The following is a 26938-nucleotide window of genomic DNA, read 5'->3' on the forward strand; positions in this document are numbered from 1 at the left end:
CACAATACTCAGTATATCTGAGACAAGAATATTTTTCTGAAGAGTGAGGATGCAACTATACCCAAACAATCATTGGTAGTGGGAGGTCTCATGTGAGAAGCAGGGAGGCAGCCTGAATGTGGAACCCATTATTCTGGTAGCAGCCCCACCTGCCAGCATCCAGGCATGGCTGACAGAATAGCTGTTGCAGCACACACCTCTAGGGGGCACCATTTCCATGGTTTACAGTCTGAATGAGGCCTGGATGTAACCTGAGCTTCATGACTGCCTCCTCTGGGCTTGGTACCCACATGCACACTCACACCACACACTTGCCTCAGAGAAGGCTCTGATTGGTTGATCACAATCACCACCTAACCTAAAGCATCCACATTGGTCAGGCTTTGGAGCCCGCGCTTCTGCTCTAGCTATGCATGGCTCCCTTCAGCTCCCAGAGCAGGTCCGGTGCCAGTCCAGCCGGATCATTTAATGCTGATAGAAGCAGGATCCTTTGAAAGAGCTATGGATGTAGCAGGCCCCAGAGGCTCAGAAAGTCCTTTCCAGGCCATGCCCTGGTTCTGGCACTACCGCTGCCCCTGCTCCACTACCAAAGGAGGGAGGCCAGGCCATGCATGATGGCTCACACCTATAATCCCAGCACTTTGGGAGGCCGAGGTGGGCGGATTGTCTGAGGTCAGGAGTTCAAGACCAGCCTGGTCAACATGGTGAAACCCCGTTTCTACTAAAAATACAAAAAAAATTAGCCAGGCATGGTGGTGCTCACTTGTAATCCCATTTACTTGGGGGGCTGAGACAGAAGAATCGCTTGAAACCGGGAGGCAGAGGTTGCAGTGAGCGAGATCGCACCACTGCACTCCAGCCTGGGTGACAGAGTAAGATTCCATCTCAAAAAAAAAAAAGAAAGAAAGAATAAAGAAAAAAAAAAGGGCCGGGCGCGGTGGCTCAAGCCTGTAATCCCAGCACTTTGGGAGGCCGAGACGGGTGGATCACGAGGTCAGGAGATCGAGACCATCCTGGCTAACACGGTGAAACCCCGCCTCTACTAAAAAATACAAAAAAAAAAAAACTAGCCGGGCAAGGTGGCGGGCGCCTGTAGTCCCAGCTACTCGGGAGGCTGAGGCAGGAGACTGGCGTAAACCCAGGGGGCGGAGCTTGCAGTGAGCTGAGATCCGGCCACCGCACTCCAGCCTGGGCGACAGAGCGAGACTCTGTCTCAAAAAAAAAAAAAAGAAAAAAAAGAAAAAAAAAAGAAAAGGAGGCAGGCCACAGGCAGTTACCCTTTTTTTTTTTTTTGAGATGGAATCTTGCACTGTTGCCCAGGCTGGAGTGCGGTGGAATGATCTCGGCTCACTGCAGCCTCCACCTCCCAGGTTCAAGTTATTCTCGTGCCTCAGCCTCCCAAGTAGCTGGGATTACAGGGATGAGCCACCACACCCAGCTGATTTTTGTATTTTTAGTAGAGATGGGGTCTCGCCGTGTTGGCCAGGTTGGTCTGGAACTCCTGACCTCAGGTGATCCACCTGCCTCGGCCTCCCAAAGTGCTGGGCTTACAGGTGTGAGCCACTGCGCTGGCTTCAGGCACCCTTTCAGCTCATTGTATGGCATTTTTACTAGACCTTATATGAACTCAAATTGTTATCCAGTGCTTCCCTTACTGCCAGTGTTTACAGATGGCTTTGTATCAACCAAAGTGTTGTGCAAATCATAGCATTTCAGAGCTAGGAGAGACCATAAAGCATGTCATAGCCACCATTCTTTGAGAACTTGCAACTTTGTGCTAGACACTAACTTGGGTACCTTCTGATGTTTTTGCCTGCACAGTACAGCCATTCCTTTTCCTGTGACACCACCCTGTCCTCAGCAATTCACAGTGTCCACACCACAGCTTAGGGATGACCAGATAACCCAGACTTGGACTATGAAACTCAATCTCAAGATTTTTGTAGAAACATCAGGAAAGAGAATGGCTACCACTTGAGGGTGAGTCAGCATGTGAAGGAAGCTAAAACAGAAAACTAGCCAGTTGCAGTGGCATGTGCATGCAGTCCCAGCTACTCGGGAGACTGAGACAGGAGGATTGCTTGAGCCCAGGAGATCTGGGCTGTAATTCACTATGCTGATTAGGTGTCTGCACTAAGTTGGCATCGATATGGTGATCTCCCAGGAACGAGGGACCACCAGGTAGCCTAAGGAGGGGTGAACCAGCCCAGGTCGAAAATGGAGCAGGTCAAAACTCCTGTGTTAATCAGTAGTGGGATCATGCCTGTGAGTAGCTGCTGCACTCCAGCCTGGGCAATATAGCAAGACCTCATCTCCTAAACAAACAAACAAACAAAAAAAAAAACAAACAACAACAACAAAAAGAACGAATAGTGAAATGAAATAGTTCACACTGAGAAACAGCCTTGAAAAAATAAAATAAAATAGGCCAGGCGCTTATGGCTCACACCTGTAATCCCAGCACTTTGGGAGGTCGAGGAAGGCGGACCACTTGAGGCCAGGAGTTCCAAGACCAACCTGAGCAGCAACATAGCAAGACCCCCCACCCAACCTCTTTTTTTTTTTTTTTTTTTTTTTGAGACGGAGTCTCGCTCTGTCCCCCTGGCTGGAGTGCAGTGGCGCGATCTTGGCTCAGTGCAAGCTCTGCCTCCCGGGATCATGCCATTCTCCTGCCTCAGCCTCCTGAGTAGCTGGGACTACAGGCGCCTGCCACCGCGCCCGGCTAATATTTTTGTATTTTTAGTAGAGACGGGGTTTCACCATGTTAGCCAGGATGGTCTCGATCTCCTGACCTCGTGATCCGCCCGTCTCGGCCTCCCAAAGTGCTGGGATTACAGGTGTGAGCCACCGCGCCCGGCCAAACCACCCAACCTCTTAAAAAAAAAAATTAAAGAGTTAAGTGACTGCATTTCTTCAACTGTAGGACTTCTCTGGGATCTATCTCTCTCTGAGTCTACCTGGCCATATGCCCTTGAATGAGTCAGTCACCTGTTCTGAGTCTCAATTTCAAGAGCTACAAAATAGAGCAGTAACTCTTTCCCTCTTTATCCTTTTATTATTTATTTATTTATTTATTTATTTATTTATTTATTTTTGAGACGGAGTCTCGGTCTGTCGCCCAGGCTGGAGTGCAGTGGCACGAGCTCAGCTCACTGCAATCTCTGCCTCCTGGGTTCACGCCATTCTCCTGCCTTGGCCTCCCGAGTAGCTGGGACTACAGGCGTGTGCCACACCCAGCTAATTTTTTTGTATTTTTAGTAGAGACAGGGTTTCACCGTGTTAGCCAGAATGGTTTCGATCTCCTGACCTCGTGATCCACCCACCTCAGCCTCCCAAAGTGTTGGGATTACAGGCGTGAGCCACTGCACCCAGCCTTCCCTCTTTATCTTGAAGAAATTAAGGAGAGGCCAGCGAGAAAGTGTTTGGAAAATTTCTTTATGCAGTGGCTTGTGCCTGTAATCCCAGCACTTTGGGAGGCCAAGGTGGGAAGGTTTCTTGTGCCCAGAAGTTCGAGACCAGCCTGAGCAACGTAACAAGACCCCGTCTCTGGAAGTAAGGAAGAAAGGAAAGAAGGAAGGGAAGGAGGGAGGGAGGGGAGGAGAGAGGGAGGGAAGGATTAGTTAAGTGGAGTGGAATGTGCCTGTGGTCCCAGCCGTGAGACTGAGGCAGGAGGATCACTTGAGCCCAGGAGTTTGAGGCTGCAGTGAGCAATGATGCCACTACTGCCCACCAGCCTATCTAACAGAATGTGACCCTATATTGAAAAAAATGGCCGGGCGCGGTGGCTCATGCCTGTAATCCCAGCACTTTGGGAGGCCGAGGCGGGTGGATCACGAGGTCAGGAGATTGAGACCAGCCTGGCTAACATGGTGAAACCCCGTCTCTACTAAAAATACAAAAAATTAGCTGGGTCTGGCGGTGGGCACCTGTAGTCCCAGCTACTGGGGAGGCCGAGGCAGGAGAATGGAGTGAACCTGGGAGGTGGAGCTTGCAGTGAGCCGAGATAGCGCCACCGCAGTCCAGCCTGGGTGACAGAGCAAGACTCTGTCTCAAAAAAAAAAAAAAGTAAAAATTAGCCAGGCGTGGTGGTGTGCACTTGTAGTCCCAACTACTCAGGAGGCTGAGACAGGAGGATCGCCTCAGCCCAGGAGTTGGAAACTGCAGTCAGCTAGGATCATGCCACCGCACTTGACTGAGCAAGACCCTGTCAAAAAAAAAAAGAAAAGAAGAAAAAAGAGAGAGAAGAGAGAGAGAGAAAGAGAAAGCAAAGGAAAAGAAGAGAAAAGAAAAGTTATGCACTGAAGGGAAACCTGAGTTGTTCATCTTTGTGTCCATCTCTGTCACCAACACTACCTAAACTGCAAAGCATGCTGGGAGCTCCCCCTGGGTAGGAGGGAGCAAGATGAAGTTAGCGTAAGGTGGGACTAGGGAAGCTATCAAGACCGTGGGATACCTTTGAGGTGGTTGAGTCCAGTCTTGTCTCATAGGCATTGGTGAAGGGATGCTGTGGGGCAGTCATTCTGCCCAGCTTCATTTAGAAAGCCTTGTCAGAGGCCTCTGAACTACACTTTTTTTTTTTTTTTTTTTTTCTGAGACAGCGTCTTACTCCATTCCCCAGCCTGGAGTGCAGTGATGCAATCTCAGCTCACCGCAACCTTCACCTCCCAGGTTCAAGCGATTCTCCTGACTTAGCCTCCCAAGTAGCTGGGATTACAGGCACGTGCCACCACCCCCAGCTAATTTTTGTATTTTTAGTAGAGATGGGGTTTCACCATGTTGGCCAGGCTGGTCTCAAACTCCCGACCTCAGGTGATCTGCCCGCCTTGGCCTCCCAAAGTACTGGGATTACAGGTGTGAGCCACCACGCCTGGCTCCAACTACACTTTTTTTTTCTTTTTTTTAAGGCGCTTCCCTCTTGTTGCCCAGGCTGGAGTTCAATGGTGCGATCTCAGCTCACTGCAACCTCCACCTCCCGGGTTCTGGGATTACAGGCATGCGCCACCATGCCTGGCTAATTTTGTATTTTTAGTAGAGACAGGGTGTCTCCATGTTGGTTAGGCTGGTCTCGAGCTCCCGACCTCAGGTGATCTGCCTTGGCCTCCCAAAGTGCTAGGATTACAGGCATGTGCCACCACATCTGAAATTTTTGTTTTTTAGACAGTGTCTGACTGTTGCCCAGGCTGAAGAGCTGCAGTGGCACAATCTCAGCTCACTGCAGCCTCGACCTCCCCACCTCAGATGATCCTCCCACCTCAGCCTCCTGGGTAGCTGGGACTAAGGCTTGCACCACCATACGCAGATAATTTTTTGTATTTTTTTTGTAGATAATGGGCTTTCATCATGTTGCCCAAACTGGCTTCCAGCTCCTGGGCTCAAGCCATCCACCTGTCTTGGCCTTCCAAAGTGCTGGGCTTACAGGCATGAACTACTGTGCCTGACCTCTCTAAATGACACTTAATGAAGAGTGTGAATTGGTCTGGCCAAGGAAGGGAAGAAAGACAGGTTAGACAAAGGGAAGTTAGCCAGGGCTGGAGCAGACCAAAGCTGAATTCCTTGCCCATTTACTCAGTAGTGTCATCTCGAGGAAAAGAACAATTGTCTGCTTTCTAAATTGCCCTTTTTGTGTTCCTGGAGGGGAGGCAGGCTGGTGAGGTATCTGTGGGCTAATAATTATTTCTGCTTATTTACAAGGTAATATTACAGCATGATGGGAAACCCTGCCTGTCTTAATGATTCCGAGCTTGGAAAGTTTGGGAGAGAATCCAAGAACATGGCAGGTTATCAAGGCGTTATCAGCTGGGACACAAAAGGAGAGAAGGTAAAAGAGGCATTTGGATTCCAGAGTCAATAATGAGCCAGAAGTGAGTGTTGAATTATTCAACCTCCTGTATTGATTCATTGATCTCTATCTGCAGCTCTTGGTTTATTCTTGGTTGGCATTTCCTGTGTCTCAGACACTGATAAGAGAAATGGGAGGAGGAGGAGGAACAGATTCTTAAGACTCAAGAAGAGAGAAGTGGTGATGTCAAAGAGAAATTTGGCAACATACATCAGGAACCTTAAGATGTCCATATCTTTTGACCTAGTGCTTCTACTTTTGGAAACTGATCCTAAAAACACTATCCAGAATTTTATGTTATTTTTTTTTTGAGGCAGAATCTTGCTCTATTGCCCAGGCTGGAGTGCAATGGTGTGATCTGGGCTCACTGCAACCTTCGCTTTCCAGGTTCAAGCGATTTTTGTGCCTCAGCCTCCCAGGCAGCTGGGACTACAAGTGCGTGCCACCACACCCAGCTAATTTTTGTATTTTTAGTAGAGTCAGGGTTTCGCCATATTGGCCAGGCTGGTCTTGAACACCTGGCCTCAAGTGATCCACCCACCTTAACCTCCCAAAGTGCTGGGATTACAGGCGTGAGCCACTGCGCCTGGCTCAGAACTTTTAAGAAAAAGCCTTAAGGACCATGACATTCACAGCAGCCTAATTAGTAATTTGTGAATAACAGGAAACAACTTAAATGCCCAACAATAGGGGATCTGCCAAGTAACAGTAGAGCTACAAGATGCCATTAGGAGCCGGGTGCGGTGGCTCACGCCTATAATCCCAGCACTTTGGGAGGCCAAGGTGGGTGGATCACATGAAGCCAAGAGTTCAAGACCAGCCTGGTCAACATAGGGAAACCCTGTCTGTACTGAAAATACAAAAAAAAAAAAAGAAAAAAAAAATTAGCCAGGCATGGTGGTGCATGCCTGCAATCCCAGCTACTTGGGAGGCTGAGGCAGGAGAATCACTGGAACCCAAAAGGCCCAGGTTGCAGTGAGCTGACATTGCACTGCTGCACTCAAGCTTGGGTGACAGAGCGAGACTCTGTCTAAAAAAAAAAAAAAAAAAAAAAAATGGCAGGGGCTAGGCGCTGTGGCTTACACCTGTAATTCCAGCACTTTGGGAGGCCGAGGCAGGCGGATCACCTGAGGTCAGGAGTTCGAGACCAGCCTGATCAGTGTGGTGAAACCCTGTCTCTACTAAAAATACAGAAATTAGGCGGGCATGGTGGCAGGCACCTGTAGTCCCAGCTACTCAGGAAGCCAAGATAGGAGAATTGTTTGAACCTAGGAGGCGGAGGTGGCAGTGAGCTGAGATCGCACCACTGCACTCCAGCCTGGGTGACAAAAGCAAGACTCCATCTCAAAAAAAAGAAAAGAAGAAAGAAAAAAAAAGAAGATGCCATCAGGAATTTTATTGCGTTGTTTGTTGGTTTGCTTGTTTGTCTGTTCTTGAGACGGGGTCTGCCTATGTTGCCCAATCTGGTCTCAAACTCTCAGACACGAGTAATGCTCCCACCTTCACCTCCCAAGTAGCTGAGACTGTAGGCACATGCCACCACTCCCAGCTATCATTAGGAATTTTAATATGACATGGGGAAATATTTACACCATAGGGTTAGGTGGTAACAGAGTATCCAAAGCTGCACATACAGAATGTCATAACTAAGTGAAAAAAATGCGGATGAAATAAGCCCAAACGAAACACAGTAAAATGTTGGCAATGACTACTTTGAGATGGTAGGATTCCTTTATTCTCTTTCTGTATGTCCTAAATTTTTTTTTTTTTTTTCTGAGACTGAGTCTCGCTCTGTTGCCCAGGCTGTAGTGCAGTGGCGCGATCTCGGCTCACTGCAAGCTCTGCCTCCCGGGTTCACACCATTCTCCTACCTCAGCCTCCCGAGTAGCTGGGACTACAGGCACCCACCACCACGGCCGGCTAATTTTTTGTTTTTTTTTAGTAGAGACGGGGTTTCGCCGTGTTAGCCAGGATGGTCTCTATCTCCTGACCTCGTGATCTGCCCACCTCAGCCTCCCAAAGTGGGGGGATTACAGGTGTGAGCCACCACGCCCGGTCTGTATGTCCTAAATTTTCTACAAAAAAAGTACAAGTTTTAAATAACTTTAAAAATTCTTAACGGTGAGGGGAGATACCCTCATATGAAGGCTTCATAGTAAAGTAAACCAATTAGCGTAGAACTAAATCCTCCCAGAATCCAGGGGGCTGCTGTGTCCCAGGCGAGCTGACCATCTCCTTGGCACATAGCATGCAGCCAAATGAGTAAACGGATGCTGTGGGGCAGTCATTCCATGGAGGACAATCAGAGGCCCATGAATAGATTTAAAGAAAAAGTATAGCCTGGACAACGTAGTAAGACCACATCTCTAAAAAAATTTTTTTTTTTTTTTTTTTTGAGACGGAGTCTCGCTCTGTCGCCGGGGCTGGAGCGCAGTGGCCGGATCTCAGCTCACTGCAAGCTCCGCCTCCCGGGTTTACGCTGTTCTCCTGCCTCAGCCTCCTGTGTAGCTGGGACTACAGGCGCCCGCCACCTCGCCCGGCTAGTTTTTTGTATTTTTTTAGTAGAGACGGGGTTTCACTGTGTTCGCCAGGATGGTCTCGATCTCCTGACCTCGTGATCCGCCCGTCTCGGCCTCCCAAAGTGCTGGGATTACAGGCTTGAGCCACCGCGCCCGGCCAAAAAATTTTTTTTTAATTAATTACTCAGGCATGGTGGCACCTGTAGTCCCAGCAACCTGCTACTCAGGAGGCTGAGGTGGGAGGATTGCTTGACCCCAGGAGGTCAAGGCTGCAGTAAGCCGTGATTGCACCACTGCACTCCAGCCTGGGTGAAACAGGAAGACCCTCCCCCAAAAGAGAAAGAAAGAAGAACGATGAGTTTTCCCAGTAGAGAAACAGAAGGAAGTCATGGTATGGGTATGTGGGGAATGGAAACAGGCCAGTATGGCTGGATTGCAGGGTGCCATGGGGAGAAACGATAGGAGATAGTGTTGGAAAGTAGGGATTGTCAGGGGGTCATGAATGCTAGGCTGAGGGCCTTTGTCTTTCTGCCCCAAGTTTCTTCAGTCTTGGGGGAGGGGTCTTAAGCAGGAGCGTGGTGTGGTTAGAGCTTACCCCAGCTCTCACCACATTATATTATTATTATTACTACCATTATCATCGTTATTACCATTATTATTATTTCCTAGCCCCCTAGTCTAGTCTGTTTCCCATCACTTGTCAGAAACTAGGAGAGCAGGGGAGGGGAAGGAGAGCAGTCCAAGGCAGCCCTCTAAGATCAGCAGCCAGGCTTCCCGACCCCAGCTTGGCACTCTTCCCACCACAGTAGGCTGAGTCCTGCCATCCCCAGGCACCCAGACAAACTCCTCCACCCCCAACCCCGATGACAAAGAGGCTCATTTGGAGCCTGGGCAAGATTTGCAAACGTCAAACTTATAATTACAAGGATGAAATCATCTGGTTCCTTTTAAGCAAACGGGTTTATTGATCCCAACACTAAAGAAATGCTATTCTGGGGAAACTTGCTCCTCTCTGCTTTCCTTTCCCTATGGGATGGCTGAGCTGGGGGAGGGTGGCTGGGGGGCTCAGAAGAGGGAGATGCCCCTGGGAGGGAGGGGAGATTCTTTGGGCCCAAGGGTGGATTTTACAGTATATAAATTATATCTCAAAAAGAAAAAAATTCTTTAGGGCCCAGGAAACTGCCACACTTGGGCAGATGACACCCTTATCCTGGATTAAGGCCCATTGCCTTCTAAAAACTAGAAGCTGAGTGGAGCCAGGCTTTTAGGCAATGTGCCAGCCACTAATTTTCCTTGTCTCCCACTCCTCTCAAGTCTCATTTGTGGCTCCAGATCCTATTTCAACTTCAAGATGGTACAATATTTTCTCAGTAACTGAAGGGAAACTATTTCCTTAGAAAAAACGCATCAGAGGCTCAGAGACCTCCTCTGTGAGGAGAGGCAAAGATGGGTGGCTGCTGACACCAGTCCTGGATAAAACCATCCTTCCTGCTGGGCCTGTGGAGGCAGGACATCTAGATTTCGATCTTCCAAGTCAAGAAGGGACAAACAGGCTCAGAGGTAGGAATGCACAGCCCTCAAGGGCAGACCCACATCTTGCCACAAGGCCCACAATAGAACCCCTTTCTTCAACCTGTGGGAACCCTTCTAGAACATGTTGGGGTGCTCCCAGAGGAATAACCCCAGACATAGCCTTCTACGAGTGTGCAGTTCAGTGAGGGTGGCAGGCAGGACTTTTGGTATCTCCACTAGGTCTCAGAGTAGAATGATTAAAATCACCACCGTGGGGTCACTTAGCACCTGTGAATCTCAGTTGGCCCATCTGTAGAATAGGATCAATAATACTAAACTTATAGGAAGGAATGAAGATGATGTATCCCAATGCTTAGCTAGTTTCTTTAGAGTTGGTTGGGGGTCTCACTCTGTTGTCTGGATGGTCTCGAACTCCTGGCCTCAAGTGATCCTCCCACTTCTGCTTCCCAAAGTGCTGAGATTACAGGTAGGCACTCTCTCTCAAAAAAAAAAAAAAAAAAAAAGAGAAAGTACAAAAGGACAGTGACGAGACCCTGATCCATTTGAAATAACAAAATGGAGGCTGGCCGCCGCTCCTGGCCTTACTTACTTTTTCAAAGTCTGTTTCCTCATCTTTCAGATGGAGACATGAGACCTGACTTAGAAGATGGTTGTGTGGGCCCGGTGCAGTGACTCATGCCTATAATCCCAGCACTTCGGGAGGCTGAGGCGGGCAGATCGCCTGAGGTTGGGATTTCGGGACTAGCCTGTCCTTCTCTTTTTTTTTTTTGAGACGGAGTCTTGCTCTGTCGCCCAGGCCGGAGTGCAGTGGCCGGATCTCAGCTCACTGCAAGCTCCGCCTCCCGGGTTTACGCCATTCTCCTGCCTCAGCCTCTCGAGTAGCTGGGACTACAGGCGCCCGCCACATCGCCCGGCTAGTTTTTTGTATTTTTAGTAGAGACGGGGTTTCACCATGTTAGCCAGGATGGTCTCGATCTCCTGACCTTGTGATCCGCCCGTCTCGGCCTCCCAAAGTGCTGGGATTACAGGCTTGAGCCACCGCGCCCGGCCTTAGCCTGTCCTTCTCTACTAAAAATACAAAAATTAGCTGGGCGTGGTGGCAGGCGCCTGTAATCCCAGCTACTCAGGAAGCTGAGGCAGGAGAATCGGTTGAACCTGAGAGGCGGAGGTTGCAGTGAGCCAAGATCGCACCATTATACTCCAGCCTGGGCAACAGAGTAAGACTCTGTCTCAAAAAAAGAAAAAAAAAAAGGAGGTGGTTGTGTGAACTAACTGAGATAAGGTGCATGAAGGCACCCTGAACAGAGCTTCACAGTTGCACTAGGCAAGTGAAGGTTCCTGCACTCTGCTCAGCTTCATTGTGTATTATCTATTTACCCACCCAAGATCAGCTTTAGGAGTCTGCAGGAGCAGGCATCCACCTAGGAAGTTAGGGAGGTACTCAGAGAAGACCCTTGGTTGGCTTGAATCCTTACAAAAGGAAGATTCCAGATGATAGGACTTCAGATAATTCAGTCAGGTTTTGGGACGGTGGGGGCAGATGTTTCTTGGCACAGAAGAGACACCTGCAAGCTTCCATGTGTGGGCCTTAGTAGAGCTGGATCTTAGCAAACCCCCTTAGCAAACACCCATAGCATAGTGTCTGGGCTAACCCATACCCAACTCAACAGCTGCCAAAGCTGTTAGAAGCACAGACTTAAGTGTACCTTACATGGGTGAAAGTTTCCTTTATAAATTTCCTTTAATTCAGTTTTTTAAAAGAAGTGAAAAAAATTTAAACCACCACCAAAAAGGCATATAGAGGTTAGCTGAGGAGATGGCCTTCTTCAGTATGTGGCTTATTTCCCAGTCATCCTGGCTGTTGAATGCCAGACTACACCGAGTGTGGGTTACCCTGTGGCCTGCAGTTGCCCAAGGCTGTCTGTGGGGCTGCTGTTCTGGGTCTGCTTGGCAGGCTTTGCTGTCCCTTTCCCTTAGGACATCATTCCTCCCCTCCATGAGGCTGACAATGAGAGCGCCCTGCCCTGCTCTGTACTCCCACCCCTCCAGGTCCAGCTCCCTTGACCCTGACCTTGTCTAAGCTCATAGTGTCTGTCTGGCCATCAAGGCCATTCTAGAGATCTTTCAACTTTTATTTATTCCACATTTCCCATGGCAGAAACAATTATTGCTGGAGTCTTTGGCCAAGATCAACTTGGAGGTCTGTGAGCCCTCCTTGGACCCATTGTGGAACAAGAGTGCTTCTTCATGGAGTTTTCCTCCCCCCCCCGCCCCCCGAGACGGGGTTATGCTCTTGTCACCCAGGCTGGAGTGCAATGGCACGATCTTGTCTCACTGCAACCTCTGCCTCCCAGGTTCAACCCATTCTCCTGCCTCAGCTTCTCGCACTGCAACCTCTGCCTCCCAGGTTCAACCCATTCTCCTGCCTCAGCTTCTCGAGTAGCTGTTTGAGATGGAGTCTTGCTCTGTGGCCCAGGCTGGAGTGCAGTGGCACCATCTCGGCTCACTACAACCTCCACCTCCCGGGGTCAGGCGATTCTCCTGCCTCAGCCTCCTCAGTAGCTGAGACTACAGGCGTGTGCCACCACACCTGGCTAATTTTTGTACTTTTAGTAGAGATGGGGTTTTGCCATGTTGACCAGGCTGGCCTCAAGCTCCTGATTTCAGGTGATCAGCCCGCCTCGGCCTCCCAAAGTGCTAGGATTAGGCCAGGCGCAGAGGCTCACGCCTGTAATCCCAGCACTTTGGGAGGCCGAGGCGGGCAGATCATCTGAGGTCAGTAGTTCCAGACCAGTCTGACTAACACGACGAAACCCCTTCTCTACTAAAAATGCAAAAAAAATTTAGCCGGGGATGGTGGTGGGCGCCTGTAATTCCAACCATTCGGGAGGCAGAGGCAGGAGAATCACTTGAACCCAGGAGGCAGAGGTTGCAGTGAACCGAGATCACGCCATCGCACTCCAGCCTGGGCGACAGAGCAAGACTCTGTTTAAAAAAAAAAAAAAAAAAAAAAGGCTGGGATTACTGGTATAAGCCACCGCGCCCGGCCACAGGACTAACTTTGAATGAAACTCTGCCATAAATCCCATGTCAGACTTTCTCCAGTTTGGGCTAAACGACTTCCCTAGAACTTATGGATCTTATTTTTTTTGCAGCTGATTGCACACTGAGTAAGTAAGACTGGCAATCGGTTACATTCTTAACGCAGCTTGTTCTTCTTTAGAAACTTAAATTTATTGGGCTCCCACTGTGTGCTAGACCCACATAACAGTTCTCACGCTAACACTGCAAACTTAGGAGTGTCTGCATTTTGGAAATAAGGAAACTGAGGTTTAGTGGTCCAGTTCTTGTCTAAGGCCCCAGCCAGCAGGTAGTGTAGCTGAGTGGGATCCCATCTAAGACCCATCTGACTCCAACAGCCACGACCTTTCCACCATGCCTTGGTTGGATTCTTCGGTCCATTTCCACCTCAGTCTTCAACGTGCACAGCCTACACCCCTACCGGTCGGTTTAGGGACGAAAAGTCCCCAAGGACTTAGGTTTCCTCGCGTTCAAATGACAATCTGGGGTTACTCCGCGCACCTGGGGAACCCAGAAGTTCCAGATGGCCGAGGAAGGGCGGAAGAAAAGGCCTGCGTTAGCTACTCCCGTCTGCTAAAAGGCAGGCGGATCCCCCCACGGCAGCTCCACGCCGAGTGACCGCCGGCGAGCAGCGGGAAAAGAGCAGCGCTGCGGAAGGAGCCCCGGAGCGCCACAGCGCCGCCGCTTAGCCAGCGGGCGGGTGGCGCATGCGCGGCGCGGGCCGCGGAGTTGTGAATGGTGCGTCTTGTTTGCTGGAGTTGGAGGCGGGCGGGCTCGCAAGGAGGAGGGGTGGGGCCGGCGGGGGCGGGGTGGGCGGTGAGAGGAAGTGGCGGCGGCGGCGGCGGCCGGGGGCGGCGAGAGCTGGGGCTGCGCGGGCGGCAGGCAACGGCTGAGGCGGCGGCGGCGGCGGCGGCGGCGTGGGTTGGGTTCGAGCGGGCAGCTGCGCCTCCGACTCCTCGGAACGGGAGCCCACGCGGGCGGGCGCCTGAAACAAAGGGAAGCGGGCGTCCGGGCGCCGCGGGTGGGCGGTCAGTCGGTCAGCGCGGAGCCAGCCAGCGGGTGCCCGCGCAAGCCCCGAGCGCGGCTGGCCGGCGCGGCCTCAGGGCGGGAAGATGCCGCGCGTCGTGCCCGACCAGAGAAGCAAGTTCGAGAACGAGGAGTTCTTTAGGAAGCTGAGCCGCGAGTGTGAGGTGAGGCGGGCGGGCGGCTAGGAGGCCGCAGCGCGCCCCGAGTGGGCCCGGGCGAAGAAAAGTTTGGGCGGCGCGGTCCCCGGGAGTCCCGGTCGGCGCGCCTGCGGAGGGGCAATCTCGCCTGGGCGGCCGTCGCCCGCAGCCTCTGCTTGCCTTTATCGGCGCCGCGCTGGGAGGGCGGGCGCGCGGGCGGCGCCGCGGATTTGGCTCCTGATTTCGGGCCGTCTTGCCTTGCAGATTAAGTACACGGGCTTCAGGGACCGGCCCCACGAGGAGCGCCAGGCGCGCTTCCAGAACGCCTGCCGCGACGGCCGCTCGGAAATCGTAAGTCGGCGGGCCCGGGGCGCAGACAGGGGCGCGCGCGGGTCACTTGTTGCGCCGGGCGGCCGCGGCCCAGGCCGGTTCCGGACGGCGGCGCGGCTGCCGCGGCTCCCGGAACTGAGCGGGCGCCGTCTCACTTCCTACTCGGGTTTCAAAATGCGAAACCAGACGCCGCGGGCCGGTGCTCGCGAGGAGACGCTTTCCCTGGGGCCCGCCGCGGTGGCGCGTGTCGGCCAATGGAGCACCGCGAGTGGGGCTCGAACCCGAGCCAGACTAAACAAGTGAAGGGCATTGTTTAGTCGGCTACACCAAGGAAGGGTTCAGGGTATTTGTGGCAAGCAAGCAAACCCCCATTCGGAAAAACAACCGGAGCTTCATTCAAGGTCGGCGATAGTTTGTTTCTTAAAAGGTGAGCTCTCGGTGATTCTCTGTCAAGCGGTCTCACTCCCAGATCGCCGAGAAGAAATCTTTTCTCCCGTTATGTATTGTCCTAATAGAGAGGAAACGGGGGGAAAGGCCTTAAAAGTGTCATTTTCTTAGAATGTTAAGCTTCAGGAGAATCAGAAATAAACCATTATCCACATGTCTCGAGTAGGGCTGCCGTTCCTAAAATGCACAGATGGGCGAAACTCACGGTTGATCTCGAGGTCCTCGTTTTAGGAGGCAGATTTGGTGTGTCTTCACCAGATCTTGGGTTGAAGAAAAAAATTCAAGGGTCCTAGTTTCTCTCATCTCCTTTTGGTTTGCCTTGTTGGAGGTGCTGATGAGGAGAGAATGGTAGGAAGAAACCGAGAAAAGAGGTTGATTATTATTTTTTTGAGGTAGAGTCTTGCTCTGTTGCCCAGACTGGAGTACAGTGGCTCGATCTCCACTCACTGCAACCTCCTCCTCCTGGGTTCAAGCGATTTTCGTGCCTCAGCCTCCTGAGTAGCTAGGATGACAGGTGCCTGCCACCACGCCCGGCTAATTTTTGTATTTTCAGTAGAGACGGGGTTTCACCATGTTGGCCAAGCTGGCCTCCTGACCTCAAGTGATCCACCCTCCTCGACCTTCCAGAGTGTTAGGATTACAGGCGTGAGCCACTGCGTCCGGCCTGATTATTTTTTAAAAAGTTAAAGCGCTGTCTAATGGAATGCTGTTACTATCTGCTGGGTGACTTGGACCTATTGCATTGTCAGAGGCTTGAAGTTAGATGCGATTTGAATTTGGGTTAATAGTAGGAAGACATATTGGAAATTTACTCCTCCCACCCCCTTTATAAAACCAGTTTATTTTTATTCAGATATAATTCATATGCCATAAAACTCTTCCTTTTCATCACTGAACTCTAATTTTAAAGAATATCTTGATATTTTAAGTGAAGGCTTTTTAGAATTGTAATAGTGAGAAGATACTGGTTAAATTTATAGGAGCTCGTGAATATTTGGTCATTAGTGCATGTTATGAAAGACAGTCTCAAGCTTTTAGCCCACTTGCAAGTTTCTTGAGTAATTGTATTATTTATATGATTGAAGTGCATAAGACATGCTTTTAGATTTTGTCACTGAGTGGTATAAGAAAATAATTCATTAGCTGGTGCGATGATCGTGTCATCCTTTGCCTGGGTTACCTTTTGCAAAAGGAAGGTGGTACACTTGAGGATAGAATTTCCTGGAGGTAAAGGATGCAAGTATAAAAGATAAGATACAAAGTATTTGTACTGTTAATGTTTGCTTTTTTGTTTGTTTTGAGATGGAGTCCCGCTCTATTACCCAGGCTGGAGTGCAGCAGCATGATGTAGTCTTGGCTCGCTACAACCTTTGCCTCCCAGGTTCAAGCGATTCTCCTGCCTCAACCTCCTGAGTAGCTGGGATTAGAGGCACACACCACCACGCCCAGCTAATTTTTTTGTATTTTTAGTAGAGACAGGGTTTCACCATGTTGGCCAGGCTGGTTTTGAACTCCTGACCTTAAATGATCCTCCCACTTCGGCCTTCCAAAGTGCTGGGATTACAAGTGTGAGCCATCGCGCCCGGCCTTGTTTTTTTTTTTTTTTTTTTAAGAGAGAGGTCTTGCTGTGTGGCCTAGGCTGGGGTGCAGTGGCTGTTCACAGACATAATCATAAGGCACTACAGCCTCAAACTTCTGGGCTCAAGCGATCCTCTTGTCTCAGCCTCCCAATAGCTGGGACTACCAGGCTCGGTGTCACCATACGCCGCCCCATGTATTATATTATTATCACTATTTTTGAAAGCTGAATTTTTTTGGAATGGTGAATCATAGCTAGTAGGGTGTTTTCTGTCATTTCAGACTTTGCTGAATGGAATTATGAATTCAACCCATGGGATATCTGAAATGCCGTAATATTATAGTAGTGTTATAGGTGGTTAGTGTTTGTCTTAAATTTCTTTCCAGGATGAATTAGACATTCTAGACTTTTCCTGCTTCCAAATATCTGATCCTCACCTGAGCCTGGGAGATCGAGGCTGCAGTGAGCCATAATCACACCACTGCACTCCAGCCTAGGTGACAGAGTGAGACCCTGTCTCCAAAAATAAAACAAATGTCTGATCCGACACATTTTATAAGTTTTAAATTTCTGAAAAGTATTAAAGGTTAAAGAAGGTAGATTGAATGCTGTGTGAGGTTTGCACTTAAGACGACACAGGTCTTATTTTGTTAAGTAATGTAACTATTGGTATTTGGAGAGGAATTTCACATTTCCTAGTTTTTTCTCTTTCTAGTTTCCCTCCTTTAATTTAGTGTTAACCCACATTTAATTACAGGATCCTTAGCTCCTAGAGGGTGGAGACCTTATTAATTCCGTATAAACCCCTCTGGATACAGGTATTTTGCACAATACCATAGGTACTTGATTATTTGAATTTAGAGGCTAGTTAATTTAATGCCTGAAATTTATCTTATTACTTATGAATAGGCCATGGTTTCTTTCTATTTGGCTGTGGAAAAAGGCATTATTTTGCCTGTTTTGACAGCAGCCATAAATGGCAAGAATATCCACAGTTCTCAAAACTATTCCCATTTGCATTTAGATGTGAAATAATTTAAGGATGTGTTGATCATCTCTAACTATGAAAATCAGCCCCCTTATTTTATGCCAATTGAGTTTTTAACTGTAAAACCTAATCAGCATTAAATAAAAGTGAACACCAGTAGAAGAATCTGTGGTAGAATCTGATTTGTTCTTTTTTTGAGACTGGATCTCACTCTGTCACCCAGGCTGGAGTGCAGTGGTGCCATTTCCGTTCGCTGCAACCTCCGCCTCCTGCTTCCGCCTCCCGACTAGCTGGGATTATAGGTGCCTGCCATCATGCCTGTCTGGTTTTTGTATTTTTAGTAGAGATGGGTTTCACTGTGTTGGCCAGGCTGGTCTCCAACTCCTGGCCTCAAGTGATCTGCCTGCTTCCGTGAGCCACTGCACCCAGCTTTGATTTATTCTTACGAATTTTTTTTTTTTTTTTTTGAGTTGGAGTCTCGTTCTGTTGCCCTGGCTGGAGTGCAGTGGCCCTATCTCAGCTCACTGCAAGCTCCGCCTCCTGGGTTCACATCATTCTCCTGCCTCAGCCTCCCGAGTATCTGGGACTACAGGCGCCTGCCACCGCGCCTGGCTAATTTTGTTTTTGTATTTTTAGTAGAGACAGGGTTTCACGGTTTTTTGTTTTTGTTTTTTTTTTTTTTTTGAGACAGTGTCTCATACTGTCGCTAGGCTGCAGTGCAATGGCAAGATCTTGGCTCACTGCAACCTCCGCCTCCTGGGTTCTCATGATTCTCCTGCCTCAGCCTCACGAGTAGCTGGAATTACAGGCGCACACCACCACACCCAGCTAATTTTTTGTATTTTTAGTAGAGATGGGGTTTCACTGTGTTGGCCAGACTGGTGTCGAGCTTCTGATCGCGTGATCTGCCTGCCTTGGCTTCCCAAAGTGCTGGGATTACAGGCTTGAGCCACCGTACCTGGCCTATGCTTACCAATTATGCAGTAAGAGTGTTGATGTCTTCAACACTAATAATCAATTAAAGAAAAAATATTTATGAGAAGTATGGTTACTCTATGGTGAGAAGAGTAAAAACTAATACATATTTCTAATTCTGAAGAATGAATGGTAAAAAGTATGTTGGATTGTCTCAAGGTGTGCTATTTTATAATTTGTGAAACCTATAAAACATAAGACAACCTGGAAATCTTAAATATAGGCGTCATACCAGTGTAGCATTTTAATGTTTTCATTTTGTTTCTTTTTTTCTTTATTTTCCTATGACAATATATTAATATTTTGGAATAATATATTAATATTTTGGAACAGACTTTTTCCAACTCTTACGTATATATAGGTATCTCATTAAAAGAGTTCTATGGTCAGATAAGTTTGGAAAATGCTTTTCTAGAATGATCTGTGTTTACCACTTCTGTCTCAGAGAGCGATCTTTATGAGATAATGGACATATAGTGATGAAGCAGGAAATCTCTTCTGAGGTTGGCATCAAGACAGGAGATGAGGTAATACGATCTGCAGAGTGTCTTGGCACAGAGCTGATTTGGGGTACACTGGAGGTGGAAGGATTTGCTACTGAAGAAGCACACCACAGGGATTTTGACACAGGGCATTCATTCATGTGCTGAGTCTCTTTTCTGCCACCACTCTGCTCTGAGAATTTCATTATCTGAAGCTGAAAAAGTTGACTTTCTTGTTGAACTTAAAGTTATTTCTCATATCATTCAGCAAACACTTTCGTAACATTTACTTGGTACTGTTTTAAGCACTTTACAAATAATTAATTTGTGAGGAAACTGAGGTATGCTTCAGGTCATACAGCCTGGGCAGTTTCCCTCCCAGAAACTCCTTTTTTCTTTGAACTAGTGTTGGGGGGTTCTAAGACTTATGCTCATAGTGCATGGGAAGTTTTTTTTGTTTTTTGTTTTTTCTTGTTTTTGAAATGGAGTCTCACCTGGTTGTCCAGGCTGGACCACAGTGGTGCAATCTCAGCTCACTGCATGCAACCTCTGCCTCCTGGGTTCAAGTGATTCTCCTGCCTCAGCCTCCCAAATAGCTGGGATTACAGGTGTCTGCCACCACGTCCAGCTAATTTTTTGTATTTTTAGTAGAGACAGGGTTTCACCATGTTGGCCAGGCTGGTCTTGTACTCCTGACCTCAGGTGGTCCACCCGTCTCACCTCCCAACGTGCTGGGATTACAAGCGTGAACCACCACTCTTGGCCTGAAAGATTTTTAAAAATGATGTTGTAATATTGATGTTAGTTCAGTTTCTATGCATATAAAACATTTACCACATGAAAATGGTACCCCAGTTGATTAGGGAAATGCCATCAAAGAGGTTTAGAGATTTAGCATTTAGGTTGACAAGTGTACTGACAGTGCCAGTAATAGAAATAGGAAGGATAATTTTTACCTCTAAAGAATCTAAGCTGTTGGCCGGGCACGGTGGCTCAAGCCTGTAATCCCAGCACTTTGGGAGGCCGAGACGGGTGGATCACGAGGTCAGGAGATCGAGACCATCCTGGCTAACACGGTGAAACCCCGTCTCTACTAAGAAATACAAAAAACTAGCCGGGCGAGGTGGCGGGCGCCTGTAGTCCCAGCTACTTGGGAGGCTGAGGCGGGAGAATGGCGTGAACCCGGGAGGCGGAGCTTGCAGTGAGCTGAGATCCGGCCACTGCACTCCAGCCTGGGCTACAGAGTGAGACTCCATCTCAAAAAAAAAAAAAAAAAAAAAAAAGAATCTAAGCTGTTAATCATCGGGGAACTATTGGATAGCCAAATTGGTTGTTGGCTTTAAACAAATTGCCCCAAATGTGAACCTCTTAATTTGAGATGAAGACTGTATGCATGGAAACAAATAATGCTTCTGAACTTAATTAGTAGAATAAACCAAACAAAAAACCTTTTTTTGAGACGGAGTCTTGCTCTGTCACCCAGGCTGTAGTGCAGTGGTGCGATCTTGGCTCACTACAAGCTCCGCCTCCCGGGTTCACATCATTCTTCTGCCTCAGCCTCCCAAATAGCTGGGACTACAGGCGCCACCACCACGCCTGGCTAATTTTTTGTATTTTTAGTAGAGAGGGGGTTTCACTTTATTAGCCAGGATGGTCTCAATCTCCTGACCTTGTGATCCGCCTGTCTCGGCCTCCCAAAGTCCTGGGATTACAGGCGTGAGCCACCGCGCCCGGCCACAAAAAACTGTTTCTGGTTTCAGCAAAGAAGAGTTTACATTTAGATGATGTAAAATGTATTTTTTCAAAAATGCTTTTACTTCTTTTTTTCTTAATTTCCTTTGGGAAAGGGGTAATGTCTTTGTTTTTTGCATGAGGGAAATATAGAGGTAACTTGCTCAAGGGCTACATAAAATGACACTTTATTGAAATGGTTTTAGATCGTTCCATCTGTTGAGCTCTAACATCCAAATCTTTTATAAATATTAGATGAATACTTTTCTCTCCGTTGTAGTCGGATCAAGTTCTCCTAAAGTGAAATATTAGAAAAGACATATTTTTAAAAATCATCTAGGGTTTTAGAGAGTACTGTGACATTGCATGCTAATGTATGGTTTATCAGAGGAGAGACAGAAATTCCAAGTGCATTTTTTATGTACTGCCTGCCATGCAGTGTTTCTTTCAGCAAGGGAAATCAAGGAAAATTAAAGTGTCTCATTTATACAACTTTAAATTGAGGTGTTCTTTAAAATTCAAAACCTTTAGATTTTCAGTGATTTTTACATTTAAAAATAGAAGTTTTTAAATGCAAGGATGGATGGTGGCTTCTGGTTAGACATTAGCAGTGTGAGATCCTAACGTCAGCAAAAAATGACCTGAAAGAAAGTATTGATTCCATGTCTGATTTTATATTAAGCAGCCAATGGCAAATGTCCTCAAAATGGAATCAGATGTTTGTAACTTAATACTTAAGAAAAATGATGAGTGCATGTTTTTTTACTTTTAAGTATTCTCTGTGCTGCCTGACTTAAGACATAAACTGATGTAAAAATAAATGACTGCCTGCATAATTTATGTAATGTCCTGCTCCTGATCCTGTTTGTATTGATTTTTCTAAAAGGCTTTTGTGGCCACAGGAACCAATCTGTCTCTCCAGTTTTTTCCGGCCAGCTGGCAGGGAGAACAGCGACAAACACCTAGCCGAGAGTATGTCGACTTAGAAAGAGAAGCAGGCAAGGTAGGAAACGTTTCTTTGCAATTTAAAATACTGTGAGTTGTTTTGTTAGAGATTATTTGGTAATTTACATTTTAATAAAGATCACAGATCTGATTACATCAGCATATGCTCAGATTTGCTTTCATTCCATGTTATAAGGATGTAATATAAATTTTTTTTTTTTTTTTTTTTGACGGTGTTGAGCTCTTGTTGCACGGGCTGGAGTGCAATGGCGTGATCTCTGTTCATTGCAACCTCCGCCTTGCAGTTTCAAGCGATTCTCGTGCCTCAGCCTCCTGAGTAGCTGGGATTACAGGCACCCACCACCATACCTGGCTAATTTTTGTATTTTTAGTAGAGGTGGGGTTTCACCATGTTGGCCAGGCTGGTCTCGAACTCCTGACCCCATCATGTGCCCTCCTCTGCCTCCCAAAGTGTTGGGATTACAGGCGTGAGCCACTGTGCCTGGTCAATGTAATTTTTTAAAACCACTGGTAAACTTTTATATCACTCCATTCCTAATTTCATGTACATGATATGTGTCATAGAACATTCTAACCCTTAAGGAAAGTAACAGAACAATTACTTTAAAAGTTTGACAATATGTATTTTGTTTACAAAAATATATGTAAGTATAGTGCTATAAAAATAAAATTAAGAGGTGAATGGAAAAAAAAGCTCTCTAGGTTTAAAAATTAATAGTATTTAGAAATATCTCATAGGTAACTTTTTAATTCCATTAACAGCAAATTTACATTTGAGAAAAAACTGAAAATTTTAACTCAGAAATATGTATTTTTTGTTTTGAGAAAAAGTTTCTGGGAACATGTCTTACAGTTTTGATGTTAGAAGTTTAGATTAAAGATACAAAAATATAGGTAAAATGTTTAAGCTGAGAGAGCCTTATTTCAAGTCTACGTTAAATGTATTATGATTTTGATTTGGGTGATTTTTTTTTTTTTTTTTTTTTGAGATGGAGTCTCTCTCTGTTGCCCGGGCTGGAGTGTAGTGGCGTGATCTTGGCTCACAGCAACCTCCACCTCCTGGGTTTTAAGCTGTTCTCCTGCCTCAGCCTCCTGAGTAGCTGGGATTACAGGCGTGTGCCACCACAGGCTAATTTTTTTTTTTTTTTTTTTTTTTTGAGATGGAGTCTCGCTCTGTTGCCCAGGCTGGAGTGCAGTGGCGGGATCTCAGCTCACTGCAAGCTCCGCCTCCCGGGTTTACGCCATTCTCCTGCCTCAGCCTCCCGAGTAGCTGGGACTACAGGCGCCCGCCACCTCGCCCGGCTAGTTTTTTTTTTTTATTTTTTTTAGTAGAGACGGGGTTTCACCATGTTTGCCAGGATGGTCTCGATCTCCCGACCTCATGATCCACCCGTCTCGGCCTCCCAAAGTGCTGGGATTACAGGCTTGAGCCACCGCGCCCGGCCATTTTTTGTATTTTTAGTAGAGACGGGGTTTCACCATATTGGTCAGGCTGGTATTGAACTCCTGACCATGTGATCCGCCCGCCTCTGCCTCCCAAAATGCTGGGATTACAGGAGTGAGCCACTGCACCTGGCCTGGTGAAATTTTAATGAATAGCATCTTGGATTGGTTGATCCTTGATTGAGAAGTCAAGGAGTTGACTTCTTGAAGTAAAATTTTTAAAGAAGAAACACTCTTTTAAATCTAGTTTTATACTCAAAACACCCTTTTGGATCCAGTTTCATACTCATTTTTTCTGGGTTTGTTTCGCGGTGTGTTTTTGTACCTGTTTTTATCAACGTATTAAGTTAGTTTTCTCCGTGTCATCATGAATGGCATAACCTGCCACATTTATGTAACGTGAGAAATGTCTAACTATTCCTTTGAGAAAATTAAAAGGATTTTGTATTAGGAAAAAGATTTTTAATCTTGTGTGTGTATATATACATATATATACGTGTATGTGTATATGTATATGTGTATAGTGTGTATATATGTGTATATATGTATATATAAAATTAAGAATTTTTTGTTTTCTCCAATTTTATGGAATTAGATTTGCTCTTTTGTGCATGACAAAACAATCTTTGAATTGGAAAAGGGAAAATAGATTATAAGATTTTAAAAAATGAGTAATAAGCAAGCAGTTTGCTTTCCTGTGTATTAGTTTGTTTGCTTGGAAAACTAAAAGTGAATGTTCCAGATTTTACTATTTGGTAATTCTTACACAGTATATAAGGAAGAATTTGAGAAGTCCTTGTAGGATTGTTGTTTTTTTGGTCCTTCTGATGCGTGTATGTGTGACCATTGAAATTATTATTTTTTCTTGTTTGAATACTTTAAAGTTTGTTTAATGTGGTAGCTCAGATACTAAAGACATAAACCAAAAAAACAAATTTTTTTTTGTCTGCTTTAGCCCAAAACTATTTTAATGCTTCAAGAGCGTCATCTCAGTGTTACTGAGGTCTTCCAGTATTTAATAACTAATAAATGGGTTGTTAACGCTACTAGAAGTTAAGTTTGCTTGAATTAATTTAATGATACTGCTTGACTAGTGTGAAGACCACATTATCCTTGGACTTAAGCCATTGAGATGTTTTTAATTATATGACCAAAAATAACAAAAATGTGAGATGGTTTGTTCTAGTACAGTCATGTGTCGCTTAATGGCAGGGATATGTTCTGGGAAATGTGTTGCTAGGTGATTTTTATCATTGTGTATATATAGAGCATACTTAGACCTAGGTGGTATAGCCTGCTACACGCTTAGGCTATATGGTATAGTCTGTTGCTCCTAGGCTACAAACCTATACTGTACAGCATGTTACTGTACTGAATACTGTAGTCAACTGTAACACAATGGTAAGTATTTGTGTATCTTCATGTATCTAAACATAGAAAAGACATGGTAAAAATACAATATTAAAAAAATGGCTTTGAATGGAGCTTGCAGGACTGGAAGTTGCTCTGGGTCAGTCACTTGAGTAAGTGGTGAATGAATGTGGTTCTGTAGATTTTATAAACACAGTATGCTTAGGACACTCTAAATTGCTTATAAAAATTAAGCAATTGCACTACAATGTTAAAATAGCTATGATGTCACTAGGCAATAGGAATTTTTCAGATTCATTATAATCTTACAGGACTACTGTCATATATATGATCCATTGTAGGCTGAAACGTTGTTAAAGCAATGCATGAGTGTATTAAAAAGATACGTTTTTAATTCTATTAGGAAGAATGGTAGAACTGATGCAAGCTATTAGGAAATGTACATTTTTTAAATTCTGGTTTTAGAAGTTTTTTTTTCTGTCAAGTGACAAATGTGAATGTTTTCAGTTTTGCAGGCTTTCAGTCTCTGTCACAACTACTCATCTCTGTAACTACTTAATTCTGCTGTTGTGGTGTGAAAGGGCCCTAGACAATATGTAAACAATTGAGTGTGGCTGTATTCCATAAATGATGACACTGGTAGAAATCACTATCTTTCCCTCAGATGTAAATCTGTAAATGTTATGCATAGATCATGTATTTCTCAAATAAAATTTTGCCAACATCTGTACTACTTCTGTACTTTTTTTCTAGAAAAAAAAGCATTTTAAGGCAAAAACTCCTGCTGCACTGTTCCATGCCACTGTAATAAAGTTCTCCAGTGAATTTGGAGAAAAGGCATTGCCCTGTGTTTTCTCATCCATGGAGCTCAGACTGTGGGGTCTCGAATTTCTTTTCTCTTTTTATGGTCTGTTTCTTATAACCATTAGGTTTTGTTTCTGTCCCCACAGGACTAGGACTGGAAGCAAAGAAAATTGAAGGAACTTCTCCAAATGTTAATTATTTGCCTCTGTTCCTTATGTTGGATTCCATATCAGTGTGTTCTTTCATATTCTTTCAACTGAGTTACCTCCTGAAGCAGCTTAGTTCTCGTCCCGTTCATATGCAGCTTTGAGGAACTATAGTTGTTAAGGCTTTAGAATTAGGCAAAATTGAGTTAAGTTCTGGCTTCTGCATTTACTATGATGTAACTTTGGGCATGTTTAATTATTATAATCCTCAGTTGTAAAATGAGATTAATGGATACTTCTCAGGGTTGCTGTTGAGAGTAACTGAAATAGTGTATGTAAAGTCTTTAACCACTACTGTACCCGTCACAGTTATCCAAAAATTTACTCATTCAGAAGGTCTTTGTTGAACACCTGTTATGTGTACTGAGCATTGTCCTAGGTATTTGAGATACATCAGTGAACAAAGCAGAGATCCTTGATGGACAATATACATAATAAGTTATGTAATAGCTTACAAAGTGACAATAGCTTTGGGAAAAAGGAAAGGTATTATAGGATAAGGGTGATCAATGAGCAGGAACGTTTGCAGTTTTAAATTGGGTGGTCTGGGTAAGGAAGATCATACCCGAACCAAGACACAAAGGAGGTTAGGGAATGGTGAGCCGTGCAGGAGTTGGGGGTGGGGGAGAGATGTTCCAGACAGAGGAAACAGCCATTATAAAGGGCCCCAGAGTGGCACCCTGTGTTGGATCAACAGCAAGCAGGCCATTGTGGCTAGAGTAGACTGTGAAAGAAGTTGTAGTAGATGAAATCAGAAATAATAATGAGCCAGTTCATGTGACCATGGTAGGCCATTATAACCACATGGGATTTTTATTCCGAGTGAGATGGGGAATAGTTTTGAGTGTTTAGTTTGCTTATTTTTTAGGTACAGGGTCTTGGTATGTTGCCCAGGGTGACTTAAACTCCTGGACTCAAGTTATCCTCTTGGTCTGCTTCCGAAGTAGCTGAGAGTAAAGGCATGCTCCTGCTGCTGGCTTTTGAGTAGATGAATGATATGATCTGCGTTAGGTTTTGACAGACTAATGCTAGCTGCTAGGTTAATAATAGATTATAGAGGGCAAAAGTGAAGCAGGCTATTGCAGTAATCTTGGTGAGAGACCAGGGTGGTAGCAGTAGAGGTAGTGAGAAATGGTCATATCCTGGATGTATTTTGAGATAGAGGCAACAGGATTTGCTTATGGATTGGATATGGCATGTGAGAAAGAGAAGAATTAAGAATGACTCTAACTTAGGCTGAGGCAAGAGAATTGCTTGAACCTGGGAGGGGGAGGTTGCAGTGAGCTGAGATCGTGCTGCTGCACTCCAGCCTGGGCAACAAGAGTGAAACTCCATCTCAAAAAAAAAAAAAAAAAAGAATGACACCCACTTTTTGGCTAGAGAAACTGGGAATATGGGTTTACTGTCATGCGGGCTGGGAAAACTGGCTGGAACAATTTTGAGTAGCAGGTTAGGTCGATTTAGGGCATGTGAGCTTGTTG

At 46.2% G+C, this 26938-nt stretch overlaps 1 protein-coding gene across 9 annotated transcripts in view; it reads left to right on the forward strand.

The window, feature by feature from the left end:
* The first annotated feature begins 13824 nt into the window (after positions 1 to 13824).
* The window catches only part of LOC105491446 (core-binding factor subunit beta), a 79626-nt gene continuing 66512 nt past the window's right edge, over positions 13825 to 26938 (forward strand). For 4 of the 9 annotated variants that reach the window (XM_011757928.2, XM_011757926.2, XM_071084723.1 and 1 more), the window contains exons 1-3: positions 13825 to 14162; positions 14400 to 14486; positions 21554 to 21670. In XM_011757928.2, the coding sequence (XP_011756230.1) occupies positions 14085 to 14162; positions 14400 to 14486; positions 21554 to 21670 (282 nt within the window). In that variant the 5' untranslated portion in view covers positions 13825 to 14084. The remainder of the gene's footprint in view (positions 14163 to 14399; positions 14487 to 21553; positions 21671 to 26938) is intronic. The other 5 variants (XM_071084722.1, XM_071084721.1, XM_071084720.1 and 2 more) reach the window with 4 other exon arrangements.

Source organism: Macaca nemestrina, chromosome 18, assembly GCF_043159975.1.
Source record: "Macaca nemestrina isolate mMacNem1 chromosome 18, mMacNem.hap1, whole genome shotgun sequence".
NCBI classification, from domain to species: Eukaryota; Metazoa; Chordata; class Mammalia; order Primates; family Cercopithecidae; genus Macaca; species Macaca nemestrina.